At 28.0% G+C, this 16,749-nt stretch overlaps 1 protein-coding gene and 1 pseudogene across 2 annotated transcripts; one reads left to right on the top strand and one right to left on the bottom strand.

Moving 5' to 3' along the window:
* Positions 1–4,946: 4,946 nt before the first annotated feature.
* LOC114169197 (putative pectate lyase 16) lies at positions 4,947–6,347 on the bottom strand (annotated as a pseudogene).
* Positions 6,348–12,905: 6,558 nt separating this feature from the next.
* On the top strand, positions 12,906–16,478 carry LOC114172427 (vacuolar lysine transporter YPQ1-like). 2 transcript variants are annotated; one of them, XM_028056911.2, is made up of 12 exons: positions 12,906–13,205; positions 13,290–13,332; positions 13,517–13,543; positions 14,442–14,540; positions 14,626–14,735; positions 14,854–15,028; positions 15,205–15,309; positions 15,408–15,512; positions 15,631–15,651; positions 15,748–15,806; positions 15,913–16,003; positions 16,107–16,478. In XM_028056911.2, the coding sequence occupies exons 1-12, from the start codon at positions 12,982–12,984 to the stop codon at positions 16,212–16,214; spliced, it is 1,167 nt and encodes a 388-aa protein (XP_027912712.1). In that variant the 5' UTR covers positions 12,906–12,981; the 3' UTR covers positions 16,215–16,478. The 2 variants fall into 2 exon arrangements, with proteins under 2 accessions (XP_027912712.1, XP_027912716.1); XM_028056915.2 differs by having other exon boundaries at positions 12,909–13,205; positions 15,420–15,512.
* The last annotated feature ends 271 nt before the right edge of the window (positions 16,479–16,749 follow it).

Raw genomic sequence — 16,749 nt, 5'->3', positions numbered from 1 at the left:
AGTAATTGTATAAATCAATGGACGACCATTAATTCATAACAAATTTATAATTCTTTTACATTTTAATATATTTTGATCTTTAAATTTTAAAATAATAAACATAATTATTTTAATTTAATAACGTTAATTTCTTTTACTTGTTAAATCAGATTTCAGAGTAATATCAATCAGAAACATATTAAATATCACGTAACTTAACCTTATCGTGATAAAATGAGATAACTTTTTATTAATTTAAGAATAATAAAAGTAATTCTAAACTTAAATGAGATATAAAATTAAGTCAATATATAATGTTTTTATATATAAATTTTAATAAAACAATATATTTTTTACTTTTTAATCATTATTAAAACCAAAAAATGCAAGTTTATCAGTTTCATCATGTTACGGATCTACGTGTATCCAAAGATAAATAAACACACTCCTAATTTGTTAAAATTATTATTAAATATTTTAAAAAGTTTATTTTGTCTCCTAAATTCGCCAATGGCTCTGTGAAGCTCCACCTAAACTTATTTGGAGTATAATAAATTATACTCCACAATATAAAAAATATATCTTCAATTTGAATTATTCTTTCAATTTTGATATCGTTCGTTCGTTTTACCAGACCAATCTATGACGTTAGAACTATTTTCTCAGCTATATCAATATATTCATAAGATCAGAAATTATAGTCATGTGTAGCTTTTAGGTTTCTTCCAGGTCTTCTTTTATCGTATAGTTTAGTTTTTCTATATTTTTATCATTTTAAAATTAAGGTTAGGAGGAATGACTGATTCAAAATTCAAAAGTTTATTTTTCTTTTGCAACTTCCTCGTAACGAAAACTATGACTGAACTGAATTAAATAATTGAGTAGATTATAACATCATTTTCAGTCTATTAATTTTAATTAGAGTGGTGGCACTACTAATTTTGATTACTATAGTTCCAGTATTACATTAATTTATCAAAGCTCAAAATATAAGGAATTCATTCATATAAACAAATTTTATTTATTGATTTTACTTAATTCGAAAGTTTGTTACCTGTCCCTTTAAATTTATGAGAATGCATTACAAAATTGACCTCCTATTTACGTGTAGAAAGACTTAAGTAAAAAGCTCATGCACGTATATTTGATGAGTTGAAGGAATTGTTTCCTTCAGAAATTAACGATGAAAAGTATGTTGAAAAGTTAGCAGATTAAGTCAGTACTTGTAGTCATAATTTTCTATTAAAAATTGCTATCACTGTAGGTATTGGCTTGCACCAATCTAAACAAACAGCGTATATTAAAAGTTTAGCAAATTGTAAATCAATGTTATTAGAGTTTGGTTTAAATCAATAGTTATTATATATATATATATATATATATATATATATATATATATATATATAAAGGCATTATGTAAAAGGGACGTATTAGGTTAAAAATTTTAATTTGTCAATCCGTTCTGATCTATTTCATTCAGTCCGTCAACTTGATGGGCCAAAGTACAGGCCAGCCGGTTATGACCCGTTGACCCGTTTTAAAAAAATAAAATAAAATAAAAATAATTAAAAAATATTATTATTTTTATATTATATTTTTAAATATGTAAATATATAATAGTATTGTAATTTAAATCATTAACACATAAAATTTAAGTTTTAATTATTAATTATAATTGAATAATTTAATATATAAATTTAATAATTATTTTAATTTATCTAATTAAAAACATTAACTAATCAATTAAAAGTTTAAAAAATATTTTATTTGATTAAACAAATTTATATGTATATATAAACAAATTTTAAAAATAAAAAACTTTAAAAATTTAAAAAGAAATTAAAAAAGTAAAAGAAAATAGGTGAACCGACCAACCCGACCCGACCTGTTATCCCGTCTTATACGGAACAGGTTGTGATTATTGACCCGTTTTTGTTTGACAGGTCAACTTGATCCGACCCGTTTTTGACGTACCATAAACAGATCGACCTATTTTGTCATCTCTATTTTATATATGTTCACTTAATAAACTCAATTTTATTAAATAATTTAGTTCTAATGACGATAATTATTAATATATTTTATATATATATATATATATATATATATAATAAATTTAATTATTGTTTGGCATGAACTTTATAATAAATTTTTTTGCTTTCAACTTAAATTTATTTTTTATTATTATGATATAAAAGTATTTGCATTAGTCTCCTACTTAAAAGAATCTCGTTAATCAGAAACTTCATTTTGGGTCTGATTTCTGACTTTTGAATAGTTAGTAAAATAAAAATTAAAGCCTTATTTTAGTACTCTTCAATAAGACATTATTCTAAATTTCTTCCGTAGGATGTTCGTGCTCCTCACGAAATATCTTTAGAATTGGAGACATTATTTGTGGATGTTCATGGTCAACTTAATAGCAATATTATAATGGTGAACTAAATGAGAAAGTAATTATTATGGTTTTATTCAAACACAGAAAATGAGTGCAGGAATTGCACAACTTAAGGAGATATTCAAAATCAACCAATCCAGTGGTTGACTATACAGACAAATGAACATAAAAAAGCTGAGAATAGACACAGCAGCAATATTTGACTACAATCAATATCCTCAAGAAATTAGAAAGTTGTTTCCGCGTTTTCTCAGTTTTAGTCGCAACCGTAATTCATCGTGTTCGTAGAGCATTGTGTTAAGAGCTTCTTTTTGTAGTATTTTTACCGAATATGTTTTTTTCAAATTACTAAAATGAATAAAGTTTATAAAATTATAAAAAAATAATTAATTGTGCATAAAAAGCGATTTCATTTTCAGTTCTATAAAGGCCGTTATATTTTTTCAAAACAATAATAAATTAAAGCTTTCAATAAAAACAGTTTTAATTTACTATCATCATTATAATAAAACCAAATCATATGAAAAATTAATATTTTTTAATAAATATAAATTTATTTTACATATTAATTTAATAATATTATAATATCATTATTACCTCCTGATATAATATTATGGGTATGTAAAAAATTGGTTCACACATTTATTATAATTACCATAAAATAATAAAATCATCAACTATTTGTTATTATTATTATAATTATAATTATTTTAGTTATCATAATAAAACTAAAATATTTTGAAGAAGAACGAGTTGAGGTAGTATTTCTTCAATAATTTTTTTTTCTTAAATAGAAATTATGTTTTCAAAAATGATCTAAGTCGTTTTTCAAGGATAATTTATTTTATTCCATAAGTTTCTTAACTTTTACTCGTTTTAGAATATAGAAAGGTACACTAATTTGGTTAAAACACCATTTTTTTTATTTTGTGATGGAATTTCTGTGTGTGGCTTTCAAAAATATTTCATATATAAATAAAAACATTTGTTAATTTTAATGTATTTTATATATTTAACATTCTCAATTTTTTATATACACATTATTTTGACACTTTCAAAATATTTCTTCGAAAATGACCACTAATCATATGTCAAAATTTTAGTACAGTTTACATTTTAATTTTATTATATAAGAAGAAAAGGAGGGATAATAATTGGCTCTAACACCTCATTGAAGCTTAAGGAGATTTACCTTCCCATCCTCATATTTTTTATGTATCTCCATAAATATGAACATTTTTCACTTTGTCCTTAAAAAATAGTTTTAAAATTGCAAGTCATTTTTTTTTTACTTTAGGATTTCATAATATACATGAAAGTTATTTTGATTTCTAAAGTGTACAATGTCTAATTTTTTTTTTTACTTTCAAAATATGTAATTTAATTTTTCTTATTTCTAAAATTTATAATTTGGAAGTTATTTTTTATAGAATAAACTTTTAAATTATATGACTTCTAAATTGTGTAATTTCAATATTTCTTTTTATTTTCGGTGTATACAATTTGAAAGTCATCTTGTTCATAAAAAAAAATAAAAATATTCCGAATTGTGTATGATGTAAAGTTACTTTTAGATTACATAATCCAAAAGCAAGGAAACAAAGATAAAAAGGAGGTGGCAGAGGCAAGGGAATCAATTTGGTCTTTCCACCACTCTCGTTATGGGATGTACATGAAAACTTTGGGGGTACAGAAAGAAATTACTAAAGTTTAATTACATCTCCAAATTTGAAAGCCCAAATCAAACTAGTCCAAATTGGACAAGATAGATTATTTTTTCATATGAAAAGTTTAAATATTTTTTCGCTTATACAATAAATTCTACGAGGGCGTTTAAACTTCATTGTGTGAATAATAAATCGTAAGTATAATAATTAATTAATATATGTAGTATTTATTAAGAAAAGAAAAATGTTAGACTCCCCGTATGAATTGCACAAAGAGCCAAATACATTTGGTTGGTTACATTTTTGTTTCTATCACTTCATTGTTTTAGATCGAATACAAATCATGAATTGTATCTATTAAAGTTTTAGTTGTATGATTCGTGTTACAAATAAAGATGAACAAAAACTTATATAATTAATAAATAACGAGTCATTTAAATACATTTATCAACCGTTAATTATTATTTGTATATAAAAACAAACTTTTATTTAATCAAAAAATTTATTCTATAAGAAAATATTTATAGTGTTATTAGTGAAATCTGGTCAAATAACTTTTAAAAAGTGTTTCTTAAGGAAATTTAAGCATAATAATGGATTTCTTGCAATAAAAAGGGTATTTACACGTCTTACATATTTGAATATTCACATTTTGTTCAAATTTTTAAAGATAAAATACAAACAATTTATTTATATATGTATAAGCTTTCTTTCTTGTATTATTATAACTATTATGTCTCTTCCTAAAATTATTTACTATATTAAAATAGATAAGAAAAAAATATGTCATATATTCATAGATGAAAAATTAAATTAATAATATAATAGATTTTAATACATTTGGGAGAAATTAATTTCTGTAATGTACTAAAATTTTATTTAATGTTAAATTATTTTACTTATTAACATAGAAATGTTTTAGTACATTGTAATACACCCGATGAACGAGTTAGTAATCTCACATACTTAACATTAACAACATTAAAACATTGTTCTTCACTATATTTTGGTTTTGGTACTTCTCCTCCTCTTGTCATTGTGAAAGAAGCTCCATTTTCAAATGCATCTTTCACGGAATAAAACTCTCATGCATCTTCATTTGCGTGATTATTTTTTCTCCATGTCACCTTTGCACATTAAATCAATAAAAAAATATTACTAAAGTGACTTCTTCATACATATATAACTTTTGTGATATGTTATTAATTGAATATCAAGTAGTTGAAATGTAAAAGCTAAAATTGTTTACCTCCTTACTCCCTTTTGTTGGTGCTATAAAGAGATTAGCTTCACTTTTGAGACTAGGTCTCATACTTCCCCCGATGGCATATTGCACCCATCCTAGGTAAAGATTGTTGACAACATGTGCATACCCATGACGAATCCTAACATTTTTTCATTTACAAGAAAATACAAAATTGTGAAATTTATTTAAATTTGTTTATATTATGTATTAAATGAACAATTAATTACCTGGGCATGCGTTGATTACAATTAGGTCCAAAGTGGTTGTATATAACAGTAACCTTCATGTTTTGGTCTCTTATATAACCATCATCATGTCCAAGAAGCATTACTTTGTCTTGATTTCTAAACCAATTATTAGATATAGTCACATCAGTTGAACCCCGTGTTACATCAAGTAAGCCATCTTGGCAATTATAAAGTGTATTATGATCAATCCAAATCTTTGAAGCAGTGATCAATCTTATTGCATCTCCATCTACATGGCCCAAAGGAATCACCTTTCCTTCTGGTCCCATCACAATCCCTGGAGCTTGAGGTTTGCAATGATGAAGTCGAATGTTATGGATGATTACATTTGTGGCCTAAAATTAAAATAAATAAATGTAGTTGTTCAAAAAGTGTTAATTTGTATAAAAATAAAACTTTAAATTATGTGAGTGCATATAAATTCTATCACAGTAAATAATTACCTTAAAGATCATTAAACATGCATTTTCAGCAATGTCAACATTAACGCCTCGACCGTCAATGGTTGTAAAACTACTAATAAGAAGGGGTCTTTCAAGTTTAATATGCATGTCTTTTTCGAATGTGATCCACACTTTACGTTGAATTACAGAGGCTCCATACCTCAGGGTACCAGGTTTAGGGCTAACAGGATCATCATTAGGGTCAATAACTTTATAATGAACGAGGTCTTTACCAGTGTTGTTTGTCATCTTACCAGTGTAGCCAATAGAACATGTTGCTAGTTGAGGTCGATTTATCCTCCATTCAGGATTCAATCTCCAACATCGATCAATCACATTCATTGTCATTCCATCTATTTTAGATTGTTTTGCAACACCAAAGTTTGGAATGAAAACAACAAGAACAACTAAAGCAAAATAACAATAATTAAAATTGATATTGTAAGATATCATTGTAAAAGATACTTATTCTTAATAGATGTGAATTATAACAAAAGTATAGAAAAAAAAAGAGAGAATGTTTGATAGTATAATTTGAAAAAAAATGTAATATGAAAAGTTATTATATAGAAAAAATTTGTCTTCAAAAGTTAGTTTAATTTGTTTTCCAAAATTACGTCAATTGTTGTTCATTTCTACATAAAACTATTAATAGAAATAACTAACTATGTTAGCTTAATTAATTTTAAATGTTAACCTTAAGTTGTAACAAAATTACTTAAATCTTCCCAACCATAATAGTAAATTTAGAAATTCTGGTATCCTTTATCATTAATTGTTAAAAATCCTATATCAAGAAATCATACATCAACTAAAGATAAAACAAACTTACATCATACATTATATAAGTATGTGGAAACCTCGTCTTACAAACTGGATTTGTAGGGTTGAGTTATGTTAGAAGTCTCACATCGACTAGAGATAAAAACAATTTACAATATATGTGTATACAAACCTTATCTTACAAACCAGTTTTGTAAGGTTGAATTATGTTTTAAAGTTCACTCCTTAACATGGTATTATATTCATGAGTTAGAGCTTATCTCAATGAATGTTGTTGTTAAATCTAGTTAACTCTGGTAATTGATTAGTTAAGTAGTTTTACATTGAGTTTTTAATTAATTTACTAAAATGCAATATACTTTTGACATATGGTAAGACAACGTGAATATAACTTAAACACGTTTTTTAGCTAATATTTCAAATAAATGCAAATTTCCATTTCACATCAAAATTTACATACTAAAAATATATACACTTATTACATCATTTTATCTCACATTCCTGCAATAAACCGAGTGGTGTTTCTTCTAGCGTTTCGATAAAACTTTTTGCACCCCATATTTATCAATCTTCGATTATTTTTCTAGAGTAGAAAAGTATATTTTGGAAAATCCATTCCAAAGAAAATGAATGGTTTCCAAAATTTTACGGGTAGAAAGAAAATAAAAATTATAAACATGATACAGTCTCTTACTCATTTCCACTTTCATACACCGAAGCCCAACTTACGAGGGCCCAATCATTCACGATATGCACATCTTATCTTCGCTCAACCAAGAACTTTGAGTCATAAAATGGCACCTTTCTCCTACAACTATCTTAACCTTTATTCATTTATTTTTGTCATTCTCAGAAATCAATGTAAGATCATCCACCTAATTTCATAATTGATAAGTTAAGATTTTTTTCTTCTCTAGATGTTATCTTTCTACTGTATTAAAAAAATATATTAATTTTCATATATGAGTTTTCTTAATATATTTTAAAACTAAAATTAATATATTTTAAAATCATAACAAAGACAAAAAAAAATATAGCGAAGAATCTAAATTTATAATTACCTCATTATTCTGAAAAAATAATCATGATATGTTCAAAACTCGTTCCGTTGATAAGAAAAAGAATTATATATTTAATTATATATATATATATATATATATATATATATATATTAAATTTATACATATGTATTTTTTGATTATAGATAACTAATTTAATTTAAAAATAACTAAATTTAAATAAATAATTATTTAAAAGGATAAACTAATTATACCAAAATATAGACATGAAAAAGTAATTTCTAATTAACTCTCGATAAAAATAGCTCTAACAATGCATTTATAACCAAGTACTTACAGAAAGCTAGTGATATAAAATTAAAATATATAGTTGGTAAAATTTTAAAATAATTGAATAAAAATAAATATTTTTTATTCAATTGTATCATATATTGTCCTTAATTTAAAAGTAAGATGTTTTCAACAATTAATTAGGTTGTATTATTAGATAGAAGGGAAGGAAGATGCGGCGACCAGCAGCTGTGGTTGCCAGGTTGTCCATTAAAGAGTCAGTGTTGCAATGATACTAATCTGTTCACATACGACCAAATTTAAAATGATAAGACTGAATTGTGGATTAGGAACAAAAGACACATGTACCATCCATGTTTAGTTGTCTGTTCTGCCATTTGAAAGATGTATTCTTTTCCACAACCAGGTCTAGGGCGTTATTGGGGTAGTTGCACTGGATTTGGATTTTGTTTAACCAAATTTAATATTTTAATATATATAGATTTCACGATTTAATTTATTGAATTAATAAAATTGAAGTTGCGGGTCAATTAAATTAAATTTTATGAATTTTTATTAATAAAATTTTGTTAATAAAAAGGTTATTTTTGTTTTAAATAAATAATTTAAATATAGTGAAGTTTTAAATAAAAATAATATATATAATTTTAATAATAATTATTATAATAGTATATATTTTATATAACTTTTTATTAAATTTTAATAAAAATATTATATTAAAATTAAAATTTTAAATTACTAATATATTTTAAAATTTATAAATATTAAAATATAAATTTGAGTTAAGTTTTGTATCTATAAAATTTATTTCACTATTCGAATTCAACTATATTTATTTATTTTATTTACTTTTGATTATTTGACATTATTTTGATCAAAATCCGACGGTGTTCTGAAAATTATCTTAGATTTTTTCATATTCATTCGGATACAAATTTTTCTTATCCCTACCCACAGCCAAGTGCTGTTTCATTTCAAGAAATGAAATGACGACCGTAGGAAAAAAAATTATAACAAATAAACTTCAAAAGAAATTGTTTCCTCTAAATTAATTCAATCCACTCAACAATCATTTTCCTTACTGTGATGAAGTTCTAAGAAAAATAGTGTCAGCATGTACAGAGATGAAGAGAACGATTATTATGCCTGGTGGCACAGAAAGAAAGAAAAAATAATTAAAAAAAAAAAAGAAGAAGATATGTTGTGTTTTTTATAATTTAATTTTTATCAAAAATTTCATTAATTTCTAAGTGATGTTTACTCTAACAACTTGATTTTATTCATCTATTCTCCTCCTTGAATAATGTATTATCAACACGTATGAGTATAAAAACTGAGAAGAAAAACTCTTAACAGTTGGTACTCATGTAGTGGAGTTCAACCAAAGCTCAACCATTTCCATTCAGAATACTGCATGATTTTTCTGATGAATCAATTTACAGGTCAAATGAAAGTTATTTTATTCTCGTTTTGTTGTTATTGAATTAATGAAAGTTAATGTGAATAGAATACTGTTAAATCGTTTCACCGATTGACATGGATATGAGTTTTTCGGATTTCTGTTACAGTTTTATCTTTAAAAAGCAAACTTAGCTAGTTGATAACTTCTTTTGAATGGAAGCACGGCACGAACAAGTGATTTTAGTGGGGAACAAATAGAAGTATAATTGGCTTGGTACACGTCAAGTGGTTAGAAGAAGAGAAGTGTGGTTGTAGTTTGTGGTGATTAGGAGAAAGGATAAAGATGATGAAGCCGATGTGACAAGAACAAACTGCACAACGCAGATTAATCACCGATTTGCGACGCACAGACGCCGCTTTCTCTGTCCCTTTCGTCACTGCTTTCAGAATCAGATTTTGGTACCTTCTCTTTCTCACTCACTCGTTCCAAACACTACAACACAAACCTACCTTCATCTCCACCGCGTATACATCAACACACTGCACCCACTTCTACTTCTCAATAATCATTTCTTCCCAAAAAGAAAATGCCTTTTCAGAACAATGGACCACATCTTTTTTCTTTAAATCTTCATTCCTATTCTTATTTAATATGCTACGACACCACATTCATAAAAATGTCTGTTAAATCAGATAAGATAAAAATTTATATATAAAATATTATAATTTTAATATCTTAATGATTTTAAAATCTCACCTAGTAAATAAAAAATATTTTATTTATTTATTTTAATAAGATATATTTATTCGTTTTACGGCCAACCTTCTTAATTTGTTTATTAATCAAATTTCAAAAACTTGTTTATTCACTACATACTTTTAACGATAAAATTGTTAGTTAATATAATAATAAAGTTAAATACTAATTTATAAAATAAAAAATATTGATTATTAAAATAATTATCATTATAAATAGAAAATTATAATTGATAACCGAATTATACTAAAGTTTAAAAATTAATTATAATTTTTTATTCTTAGTTGTAAGTATTTTAGTAATAATTTCTCATCATGGTGATTAGTAATTTTTTTGTCATCAAACAAAAAATTTAATTATTGATGAAGAACTTTTTTTAGTGACTTATTTACCTATAATAAAACAAAATTTTTCAAAATAAGTAACATGTTAGACAAAACTTAAAAAAAAAAAATCAAACCCAAAAAGGAAAAGAAAACTTATAATATTAATCTGTTAATAAGAATTTCTACTGACCATTAACGAAACTTTCTCACAATATCTTTATTGGAATTTGTCTCATCTTAGGTCAGTTTTAAAATCTTATATGTTAAAATTAAAAGATATCATCAAGACTCATACTTTTATTTAAGACGTAGCACTTTAAATCTAAAAGAACTTAGACGAGGGTAATCTTCAACACAAATGCCTCGTAGCACCTACTTGTAAGGTCTTATTTTATTTTGAAACGTATCTTATTTTGTCATATCAATTTTAAAACTTCCTTAAAAACTTTACTCAAATATAAAGATTTTATGCTATCTACACTTTTATAATTTTTATTTCTTTTTCATTGTTTTATGTTACAACATAAAAATTAATTTTATTCTTATGTTATATGTTAAAATTGAAAAAAAAAACTTAAAAACTTCACTTTTTATTTAAAACCTGAATTTTAAATCTAAGACCCTCTTGATACTTTCATTCAGAGTTAGTTATGTTACAAGACTTAATAATATCTAAAATTCAATTGTGTGGAGATGTTTTAAGAATGTTGGATGTAGATGCCTGAGCAAATAACGGCCACGTGGATATGTTGGGTGTCAAAAGAGACAAGGAATCTGAAGAGATCGATATACTGTGTCGTAAGAATTTTATTTTAACTTCGAGAAACATTAACAATTTATGTTATAAATATTTATTGATATTTTAGTTAAAATAGAAAGAAGGGTTGGTGGGAGGAGTGGTTTTGGAAGATGAACCTTGAAGAGTTTAGAGGGCAGGTTCAACACCGCTGCTTCCAAACACCAGTGTTATCTTGAACTTGGAAGGAATAATGGAATCATTCATTGCCAAACTCTTCATATCCTACATTTTTGTTTACTTCTGTCACTTCACACTGCAAAAAAAAGCCAAACAATGAATCACTTGATTGAAAATATTGATGAATTCATTGTAAGTTTGCGTTTTTATTTCAAATATAAAGTATCATGTTAATAAAAATGGACAAATGTAGAAATATACCAACGACAAAGATTCATTAATGTAATGATAAAGATTTTGAACTGAATGTGGCATTAAATTCAAAACATTCCACTCTTCGTTCCTATGCAAATAGTATAGTAGCATATTCCAGCAAGCATGGGAATTTTTCTTTTTTGGCCATTTTTGGGTGATTGTCCAATAATGCAACTAAACAAATTGTGCGTATAGCTGAAATTGATCACTTAACCCCGAATGCAATTTTCTAAGAGGACTTGCCCAAAAAAGTGAAGTAGAAAGGTTGGAATCAGCATCTTGAAAATTCGACAGAGAATAGTTTGGTGCACTCAAACAAAACGAAACAAAACCTGTGATGTAGTGTGCAAATTATTTATTTTGTTTGGATATGCCTTTTGAGGAAAAAAAAGGTAAAAAAAAATCGGAAAACCAGTAAGCAAAATTGTTAAGTGGGTAAATTATAAAAATAAAGTGGTGGCAACAAATTTTTTATTGACTAAACTTATTTTAAAACTATAAAATCACAAAATTTTATAATTTTCAATAATTTTAACTAACAAAAACTATAATAGTTGTGAGAATTAATTAGAATATGCTGTGAATGTTCCAAATGTAAATTACTGTTCAGGGCCTAGGGGTCAGAACTACTTAATTTTTCGATACATAGTTTCTTGTTCAGGATGATGAAACAAAGAAGTCAGTACGGAGAACACAGTAGAAATAATGTCAACATTTTTTTGACATATCTGTCCCCTTTAACTTCTCCAATCCCATACAAAAAATAATAATATCGCTGTAAAGGAAGAAAGTACAAGAAGATTTTGAGCAACTATTGCTTAGTGTTGTCATCGGTAACATGATGACCAAGACATGTATTGCATAGTCTGAATGCGGCAATTTTGATAAGGGTACCAACAAATAATCACTGAATATTATTAATTTACTCAAATATTGAAATTATGCGTATAAACTCACATGGAGTTCACTACCCAAAAGAAAAGAAAAGAAAAGACTGAGATCACATGTAGCTCAGTCGATAGCATCTGTTGAGAGAATATCCCACACACGTAGCAATACTAAATTTTTGTTTTACGCAAATTGTGCAATGAAAACCCGATAAGGACAACACGGTCCAATCTCAGAAACGCGCTTTTTCACGAATTCACCACTTTTTTATGCAGTGTGGTAAATTGAGTAGCCTCTTCCTTTAAAACCACCAACGCTAAACCCCCTCTCCCAGTGTAAGCAAAAGGAGCGAAATAAAATAGAAATGCCTCTCTCGTACTGCGTGAAGGAGAGTAAACCCTGCGTGGGTTGGGCTCAGCGTTACTTCGATGATTGTCTCTGCGATCTTAAAGATGAAATCTCCTTTGCCCTCGGCTTCGTTAGTCTCATATGCTGGGGAGTAGCAGAAATCCCTCAGATTATCACCAACTTTCGAGCTAAGTCTAGCCATGGTGTCTCCCTCGCCTTTCTCCTCACTTGGGTCGCTGGGTTCGTCAACTTTTCCCTCTCTCTTTTCTCTACTAATTTTAACCCAACGTTCTCTAATTGCTTTGCTCAACCATTTTTATGCAGCGACATATTCAATCTCGTTGGTTGTGTTCTTGAGCCTGCCACGGTACCACACTTCTAACCATCAACATTAAAATCATTAAAACATTTGTTTCGTTCCATAATAACCTTTCACGCTTTAATGTTTCTTATATATATAAAATATGTTGTATTTATTACTTATCGTTTTCTTCTTGTGTTGTGTTTTGTTTTGTTTTTCTTCTTGCTTTTTTGGATGGCTGCCAAACCAGTTGCCTACTCAGTTCTACACAGCTCTGGTAACTAACTACTGCACCGCAATTTCCTCTCTGCATATTATTTCTATTTCTATCGTTTTCTTTTTGGGGTGTTTGGGTGTTTTAGATCTTAAAGCAATGTAGCTATCAAACCTTTAAATTATGTTTAGTCTTGGGAATTGGTTGTTTTAAAATTTTCCAGATTCTCAAGGGTGCATTTCCAATAGAGAGTTGCGCTTCTAGTAGCAAGAGTCAAGGAGTATTTCTTGTACAAAAAACCCCTTTAAGAAATTATTTAATATATTTTTTTTAAATCTGCCGTAGGAAATATTTAATTAAATGTATTGAAACTCTTGTCCACAATTAATTTATTTAAGGCATTTATTGACAAGATTAAATTTTTGTATTTCAAAACAAGATTACAATAGCTTCATATAAAAAAAATTAATCTAACGCAAGAAAATCATTTCTCAATTTTACTTAAACGTATTTCATAAACTAAACTTAATTTGGATTTTTTACAATCAAGCATATATGTAACTGTTAACACCGGGAAACAGACTATCATGAGCTTTGAAAACTTTTGAAAGTAATTCATATCCATTAACATAAACAAATATTTGCAAAAGTAGGGTAGACCCACTTGTTACAGAATACAACAAAGCTAATGACATGTCACCAGGCTGAAGGCCACCCATTGGACACGTGTTATTGTGTTCTTTCCAGAAACAAAAATCCACGGGAACGTTCTTCTGAAATCATCTCTTAACCTTTTTCATCTTTTCTGTGTTCTCAAAAAATTGTATATTAATATTTTCTTTATATTTTTTTAAACTTTTAGTTTTTATTTATATAAAAAATAAACAGTCTTAGAAATCGTAGAGTGAGTACATAGAAATTAAACCTAAGTTCTTAACATGCTTGTTTACGTGATGTGCAGCTTTACACAATCACTACGATCGTGCTAGTACTTCAAAGTCTCTATTATGATTATATCTATAAATGGAACAAGCGTCGTCGAAATATCGACATCGACGAGGTGCAGTAATAATTTCAAATCTCTTATGCCTGGCTCTGCTCATAAAATTGAAATTTAATTTATTCTTTTATTATACTATTAATAGGCCCAGGAAGAAGAGAAAAAACCTTTGAGGCCCAAACCAGCGCCACAGTCTGGGATTGCAATACCAAATGACGAACCCAAAGCAACGCCTAAACGGGAATACTACTACAGGTAAATATTATCTTTCAATACCTAGTTCATATGCGTTAATTTGCAGTCTTAAGTCTTAAATAATGGTTTGATTAAGAGATTATTCAACTAATTATTTATTTTTGAGTTAATTAAACAGGTCAGCGAGATCTCTGGCTGGTAATGATACTCCACCATTTGGTACCTACTTGAGAGCTGCTAAAAGTGTCCCTTCAGCCATGGAAATGAACAATGATTCATCTTCTGATGATGAGGCACCTCCACTTTCCACCAAGCCAGTAACACAGCCTAGACCCATCCCTCGATCTGTCCCTGTGAGTTTTTAAGAAATTAGGGTTAATAGATTTGTATTAAGGTATCAAAGTACTATCTTAATTTATTTTCCCAAGTGATGTATTTTTTTGTGTGTACAACATGATCATCAAATTTTTGCTAGAAGCACAGTAGTATGGCTTGATCTCCTTATACATATTTACTTCCGATGTTTCAGGCAAGCTATGGAACATTTCTAGCAGCATCTATGAACTTGCCCCGCCAGGGTAATGCTTTGAAGGAGGGATACAAAAGATTCAATGGAAGAAAGCTACTCTTGCAGGTATATTCATTGGCGATGGCATTGGTTAATTAATTTATTCACACACACGCATGATCATTTCCACAGAGTAGGGTTGCATTGCTGCACTTAATTTCTAGAACTCATCACAGGAGCAAAACATGCACAGTGCGTTGGGTCAATGGTTAGGATGGTTTATGGCTGTGATCTATATGGGTGGCAGGCTCCCTCAAATATGGTTGAATGTATGTCTCACAACTTTTTCATTTATTTCTGAGTATTCTTCATTTCTTCTGCAGTTGTGTTTTTTTTTTCCTAATTAATTACTGATAAAGTTGTTGTTGACTATGTAATCATGGCCAGATTAAACGAGGGAGTGTGGAGGTACTGTTTGATCTTAATCTCCTTTTTCTTTTTCAAATCATAACTCACATTGTATTTCCACTGATTTATTCATGATTTCTCTCTTTATCACTGTAGGGCTTAAATCCTCTGATGTTTCTCTTTGCATTGATCGCCAATGCCACTTACGTTGGAAGGTTACTATTTCCCTCCCTTGCATGTGTTTTTCAGGTTATTACGAAGAAAATGAAATTAAGCATTATTCTAACTCCTCTGCTGTTCTGTGTTCTGTCATGTGTGCAGTATTCTTGTAAGAACTACAGAATGGGAAAGCATCAGAGCCAATATGCCATGGCTTTTGGATGCCATAGGTTGCGTGGCATTGGACCTATTCGTATCCTTTATACGAATTTGTGAATAAGAAATTGCTTCTTTTTTTTCCAGAACATGCTCATCAAACATATTCTTGCAGAGTTGTTAAACCTTAACAATGGCAGATAATTTTGCAGTACGCCAACTATAGATACATTCGGAAGAAAGCAAGAAGTGGTGATGATGCTGATTACGGGAACTACAAGGAAGCCACCAAAAGTTTCGTGTCTTGATATACCCAACTGTAACGAAACATGTTAATCTTCCCAAAACTGAAACCATCGTATAACACTTCAATTGGACCATAACATTTAGCTATTAGTAAAGGCGTGGTTAGAATATTGAAGTGGCCTCATTAGGAAACGTGTCTATTTTCACGTTAAAATGTGCTATAGGAAGCTGTCAAAGTTATCAATATGTCTATGAATTATGAATCGTTCACGATTCTTACACCAGCTACCAAATTTATGAACTATTAACCTTCCACGATACGATAATTCAACTTTTTGTCACCCAAATCACTGTCAACAGCAAACAAATTAAGATGGAATTGATTACTCATATCCTATCTTAAGTTTGTCAATTATGAACCCTTCAGTCACATCATAATTCATTCTTCAAACTGTGTGATTGCTAATCTCGGATTGAAAACCTTTCTTTCATGTCGCTGTAACAGAGAATTGATAATTTTGTATTCAATCATGTATGAACAGGGATAGCTAGACTGGCCAAGTGTAAAGACAAAAAAATATATAGTAAATTATACAG

The sequence above is a fragment of the Vigna unguiculata genome, chromosome 2 (genome assembly GCF_037176805.1).
Source record: "Vigna unguiculata cultivar grain cowpea cultivar isolate G323 ecotype 2 chromosome 2, ASM3717680v1, whole genome shotgun sequence".
NCBI classification, from domain to species: Eukaryota; Viridiplantae; Streptophyta; class Magnoliopsida; order Fabales; family Fabaceae; genus Vigna; species Vigna unguiculata.
Note: the sequence above shows the minus strand (reverse complement) of the source record. Positions and strands in the feature narration are given on the sequence as shown.

Excerpts from the sequence above, each read along its gene's own strand:
- LOC114172427 (XM_028056911.2), top strand. The coding sequence starts at position 12,982 with ATGCCTCTCTCGTACTGCGTGAAGGAGAGTAAACCCTGCGTGGGTTGG. Across the intron at positions 13,333-13,516 it reads GTGTTCTTGAGCCTGCCACG|TTGCCTACTCAGTTCTACAC; the intron begins GTACCACACTTC and ends CTGCCAAACCAG. Across the intron at positions 16,004-16,106 it reads GCGTGGCATTGGACCTATTC|ATAATTTTGCAGTACGCCAA; the intron begins GTATCCTTTATA and ends TAACAATGGCAG.